General features: G+C 50.2%; 1 protein-coding gene across 1 annotated transcript; it reads left to right on the plus strand.

The window, feature by feature from the left end:
* The first annotated feature begins 2,174 nt into the window (after nucleotides 1-2,174).
* Nucleotides 2,175-3,113, plus strand: LOC142747224 (paraneoplastic antigen Ma1 homolog). The gene has a single exon (XM_075854969.1). The coding sequence runs from the start codon at nucleotides 2,175-2,177 to the stop codon at nucleotides 3,111-3,113; it is 939 nt and encodes a 312-aa protein (XP_075711084.1).
* Nucleotides 3,114-6,476: the final 3,363 nt, after the last annotated feature.

Genomic DNA, 6,476 nt, shown 5'->3' on the forward strand with positions numbered 1-6,476 from the left:
CTTGTTACTGCAACTATTCATTCAGCCATCTGAAGGAAAAATTCACAAAAAAACCTAAAAAGAATTGCTACATAGGCTGTATCTTCACTCACATCAATGGTAAACACAACGCAAGAAGATACTCATGTAACACCTGCAGAGAAAGCATTGTGTATAGAGGATGCTGCAGTTAAAGAGGCTCTGTCACCAGATTTTGCAACCCCTATCTGCTATTGCAGCAGATTGGCGCTGCAATGTAGATTACAGTAACGTTTTTATTTTTAAAAAACGAGCATTTTTGGCCAAGTTATGACCATTTTCGTATTTATGCAAATGAGGCTTGCAAAAGTCCAAGTGGGCGTGTTGAAAAGTAAAAGTACAACTGGGCGTGTATTATGTGCGTACATCGGGGCGTGTTTACTACTTTTAATAGCTGGGCGTTCTGAAGAGAAGTATCATCCACTTCTCTTCAGAACGCCCAGCTTCTGGCAGTGCAGATCTGTGACGTCACTCACAGGTCCTGCATCGTGTCGGCACCAGAGGCTACAGTTGATTCTGCAGCAGCATCGGCGTTTGCAGGTAAGTAGCTACATCGACTTACCTGCAAACGCCGATGCTGCTGCAGAATCATCTGTAGCCTCTGGTGCCGACACGATGCAGGACCTGTGAGTGACGTCACAGATCTGCACTGCCAGAAGCTGGGCGTTCTGAAGAGAAGTGGATGATACTTCTCATCAGAAAGCCCAGCTAGGAAAAGTAGTAAACACGCCCCGATGTACGCACATAATACACGCCCAGTTGTACTTTTACTTTTCAACACGCCCACTTGGACTTTTGCAAGCCTCATTTGCATAAATACGAAAATGGTCATAACTTGGCCAAAAATGCTCGTTTTTTAAAAATAAAAACGTTACTGTAATCTACATTGCAGCGCCTATCTGCTGCAATAGCAGATAGGGGTTGCAAAATCTGGTGACAGAGTCTCTTTAAGGCCAAGCAGGGACTCACATCAACAGACTTTAGCACATCTTCTTCTGAAGGGCAGTGGACTACATGTCCCAGCAACACTTGCTTCTCTATACCCCTGCAGCCTAGGAGAGGAGCAGGAGAGGGGAGCACTGATTGGCTGAGCAGGGGATTGTGGGACAAGGCTGAGCAGGGAGGAGAGACGGTGGCCATCTTTGGGAGAGACACATGGTCAGGAGATAGGGAGACTGTGAGTGCATTGCAGAGAGAAGAGAGTCCTGCGCTGGGGCACACAGCACAGAGACCCAGAGACAGCCCAGCAGCTCACTGTATGAGAGAAAGAAATGCTGCAGCAGCATCACCTCTGCAAAACAGCGTGATTCCAGGGAGGTGCCCTGGTCTGCAGCACAGGAGAATTTTGCCTGCGACTCCATTGTCATCCACGCGTCTGAACCCTGCGGCCCCGAGCTGGATCCCGGGGGAATATCTTCGTTGCTGCAAGAAGTAGTGAGTACACATTGCTGGAACTTATTGGGCTGATATTGAGGACTTAGTGAGAGAACTGTTCTTGAGAGGAAGTTCAGTATCTAAGTGCACCAACGGTTCCTGAAAAGCGCGCCAACGTCCGCGGCAACAGGGCCCCAACGTTTGGACTGTGTTCATTGCATTACTACAGCCATTAGTAACAGTATAAGTGTGTGCCAGCTATTACCAGCAGTATGAGTGTGGGTGAGTGATCATTATCCTGTGTGGGTCACTGATATACTGTATATGTTTGGTGCAGACAGTAGATTAACCCTTTGTAGTCCCCATAACATTTCAGGGAATATTGCTAAGTGTTGTAGCAGCCAGGCCTGGCATATAGCTCATGCCCACCACTAGGGGGTCAATCACACAGAACTGTAACTGTTATGTCATTTGTGCTTTTTCTTTATTTGCATCATTCCTATTCAGATCGCCCGTGTTTACCTTTCCCTAAATAAAACGGTTGAGTAGTTTCACCATAACCGCTTGTGAGTGTGTACTGAGCTCAGGTGGGGGTTTCCCAAGTCGACCCCTGGCAGAAGAGGAAGACCCTCCTGCTTTTCCTATAGAGCTCCTAGCAAGATTCGGGTGGAGGCACTGCGCCATAGTGAGGTGAGAACTACACTACACCCTGCCTACAGAGGTCGGCCCAAAGGGGTGTTACAGTGGAGGCACTGCTGAGATTTGCGAAAGAAACAGCCACCATGGAAACGTTCAACGAGGGAGAGGTGTACACGTGGTGTGAGAAGATGAGCGCTGCTGCGGAACATAGTTTTGTAGTGTGCGGCGAACTCTTTAAGGCGTCTAATGATGACATACTGCAGATAGTAAACAGGCTTCATGGGATTGTCCACCCCAAAGTGATTGACCGCCGGGAAGAAGGGGGGCAATTGTCAGCAGCTTTAATAGCCACGGAAAGGGTTTTAGAGAGAGAATACTTTCCATCTGTTATAGCTGTGCCACCAGAACATGGTCGGCAATGGAAGGTCGTATGGCCTATGAGGCCTGCAGTAACCTTGCATCAGGATCCAGTCATTCAGAATAGGAGGCCCAGTAGATGTTTACCTACTACTCCACCTCAGGCCAAGTCAGAGGAGACTTCTGCTACTGCTGACGTGCTGATGGCAGCCATGGAGAAGTTAGTCAGCCAATTTGCAAAAATGCAGCCTGAGGAGAGCTACCGCCGTCTGAGGACCTTCTCAGGTGTCACCCCTAACCCAGCTGGAGAAGAAGGGTATGACACATGGAGAGATGTTACCCTGCTGTACCTAGAAGAGTGGCAGTGTACTGATATTGCAAAGAAGCAGAGAATAGTGGAGAGTTTGAGGGGTCCGGCTATGGAAGTGGTACAGGCTGCATGGCGAAGCAAGCCCCAAGCAACTTCCCAAGACTATATGGTTGCTCTTGAGGATGCTTTTGGGTCCCCAGAGGATGCCACAGACCTACTTTATAAACTCCGTACTACATACCAAGATCCTGGTGAGAAAATGTCTGACTATCTTTACAGACTAGACAAACTGGTTCACAGAATAGTATCCAAAGGCGGGCTTAGCCCTGGAGAAGTTGACCGGTGCCGCCTTGATCAAGTACTGCGTGGAGCGTGGAGCTCTGACCCAGGACCCTATATTGAGGTGCTGCGATAAAGAGAAAATTCCCCATTCCTTCCCTCAGTTACTTAAAGAGGCTCTGCCACCAGATTTTGCAACCCCTATCTGCTATTGCAGCAGATCGGCGCTGCAATGTAGATTACAGTAACGTTTTTATTTTTAAAAAACGAGCATTTTTGGCCAAGTTATGACCATTTTCGTATTTATGCAAATGAGGCTTGCAAAAGTACAACTGGGCGTGTTGAAAAGTAAAAGTACAACTGGGCGTGTATTATGTGTGTACATCGGGGTGTGTTTACTACTATTACTAGCTGGGCGTTGTGTATAGAAGTATCATCCACTTCTCTTCAGAACGCCCAGCTTCTGGCAGTGCAGATCTGTGACGTCACTCACAGGTCCTGCATCGTGTCGGCACCAGAGGCTACACTTGATTCTGCAGCAGCATCAGCATTTGCAGGTAAGTAGCTACATCGACTTACCTGCAAACGCCGATGCTGCTGCAGAATCATCTGTAGCCTCTGGTGCCGACACGATGCAGGACCTGTGAGTGACGTCACAGTGCTGCACTGCCAGAAGCTGGGCGTTGTGAAGAGAAGTGGATGACACTTCTATACACAACGCCCAGCTAGTAAAAGTAGTAAACACGCCCCGATGTACACACATAATACACGCCCAGTTGTACTTTTACTTTTCAACACGCCCAGTTGTACTTTTGCAAGCCTCATTTGCATAAATACGAAAATGGTCATAACTTGGCCAAAAATGCTCGTTTTTAAAAAATAAAAACGTTACTGTAATCTACATTGCAGCGCCGATCTGCTGCAATAGCAGATAGGGGCTGCAAAATCTGGTGACAGAGCCTCTTTAAGGAAGTGCGACTAGAGGAAGTTACTTTGGCAGCCAGGGAGCAGACACCCAAGATGGTAGCTGCTGTTGCTCTAAAGCCTATGCCAAATTGTCGTGAAGAGGAGCTTCTTAAAATCATAGAGAAGCAGGGGGAGCAAATTGCACAACTGTCACGATGCGGGGTGTGGACCCACTGGGCCGTACCGCGTAGCGGGGATGGCAGCTGGCCAAACCGGAAGGTACACAGTTCAATGGTTCAGCGAGAGTACCTGAGGCAATCGTAGGCAGTGACGAGGCGGACACGTCCAGAACCAGGCGGTGGGAAGTCGTTCGGTGAGGCATGGCAGGGTAGCATAGACTGTAGCACAGCACGGCAGGTAGCACAGCACGGCAATAGCACTAGGTAGCACGGAAACAGGATACGGAATACAGGAGCAAGGTACACTGGGAGGCTGGAAGACACTGGGAGACCATAAGCAAGACGAACAACGGGAAAACTAACAACGCTCTGGCAAAGGGCAAGAGGGCAGAGCCCTTTTTATAGCCCAGGGCATCCTGGGCCAGATTGCAGTTTTTTGCAAAACGCGCGCACTGGTCCTTTAAGGCCATGCACGCGCGGGCGCGCGCACCCACCGAGGACACTCGGAACCCGGAAGAGAGTGCCGGCGCCTGACTGGGGGACGACGCTGCAGGCAGGTAAGCTGTCCATGGCCACGGCCGTCGGGGTTAATGACCGATCGACGGGCCGTGGCCATAGACGTTACAGTATCCCCCCTCTTACGCCCCCTCTTCTTGGGACCAGAGCGAGAGAGAAACTTCCTCACAAGGACAGGGGCATCGATGTTCTCCTCTGGCTCCCAAGACCTCTCTTCTGGGCCGAACCCCCTCCAGTCCACCAAATAAAATGTCCTTCCTCCCACCTTCTTGGTAGCCAGACGATGAAAAATGGACTGGATGTGGTCGACTCACTGGTGTGGTTGTTATAGGAGAACTCTGCCCACGGGAGCAACTGCACCCAATCATCATGGCGCCTGGACACAAAGTGACGTAGGTAGTTCTCCATAATCTGGTTAACTCTCTCGACTTGCCCGTTGGACTGGGGATGATAGGCCGAAGAGAAGTCCAATTTCACACCAAGGAGCCCGCAGAGTGCTCTCCAAAACTTCGAGGTGAACTGGACACCTCTGTCCGAGACAATATGCAGGGGCAATCCGTGCAGACGGAAGATGTGCTGTATGAAGAGGTCAGCCAACCACGTAGCAGACGGCAGAGCGGTCAACGGGATGAAGTGAGCCATCTTGGAAAATCGATCCACCACCACCCAGATCACACTGCAACTCGCAGAAGGAGGAACATCCGTGACAAAGTCCATAGCGACATGTTGCCACGGGGCAACGGGCACAGGCAGTGGTTGGAGCAAGCCCGCAGGTCTGGAGTGAGCAACTTTATTTGCTGCACAGACTGTGCACGAGGAGACAAAGTCCATGACATCTTTGGGCAGCGTGGGCCACCAGAACTGACGGGTGATTAAATCTTGGGTCTTACGAGCACCCGCGTGACCTGCCAGCTTAGAGTTGTGACCCCAGCGAAGAATTCTTCCTCGGTCAGCCAGACGCACAAAAGTCCTACCCGGAGGAATGTCTCTGACTTGCAGGGGATTCACAGAGAAGATACAGGATGGGTCAATGATATTCTGTGGAGATTCCATGGCGTCCTCGCTTTCGAAAGATCTAGACAAGGCATCGGCCCTCACATTCTTGTCGGCGGGACGGTAGTGGAGTTCGAACCGGAACCGAGCAAAGAACAACGACCACCTGGCTTGACGAGGATTCAACCGCTGGGCCGTCTGTATGTAGGTCAAATTCTTGTGGTCCGTGAAGATCAGGATAGGGTGAACCGCGCCTTCCAGTAGGTGTCTCCACTCCTGCAGAGCCAGTTTGATGGCCAGTAACTCCCGGTCCCCAATCGAGTAGTTACGCTCTGCGGGAGAAAACAGCTTGGAATAGTAACCACATACCACGGCCTTGCCTTTCGGTCTTTTCTGGAACAACAGTGCAACAGCACCCACCGAGGAGGCGTCCACCTCTAACGAAAACTGTAAGGACACGTCCCGATGGTGCAGAATGGAGGCAGATGTGAAGGCTTTCTTTAAGGATTCAAATGCGGCTTCAACCTCCGGGGTCCACAACTTGGCATTCATACCTTTCTTAGTGAGGGTGGAGATAGGTGCTGTCAAAGATGAGAAGTTGGGGATGAAGAGTCGGTAGAAGTTGGCGAATCCTAGAAAGCGTTGGATGGCCCTTAAGCCTTGGGGGAGTGGCCACTCCAGGACGGCCTTTACCTTCTGGGGATCCATCTTGAGACCCTGATCTGAGATAATATAGCCCAGGAAGGATAGAGACTTCTTCTCGAACACACACTTCTCCAATTTGACGTAAAGTCGATTCTCTCTTAGACGGAGCAACACCTGGCGGACATGACTTCGATGAGTTACTGGGTCTGGGGAAAAAATCAGAAGGTCATTGAGATACACCACAAAACAAACATACAGGA

This window comes from Rhinoderma darwinii, chromosome 1 (assembly GCF_050947455.1).
Source record: "Rhinoderma darwinii isolate aRhiDar2 chromosome 1, aRhiDar2.hap1, whole genome shotgun sequence".
Taxonomy (NCBI): domain Eukaryota; kingdom Metazoa; phylum Chordata; class Amphibia; order Anura; family Rhinodermatidae; genus Rhinoderma; species Rhinoderma darwinii.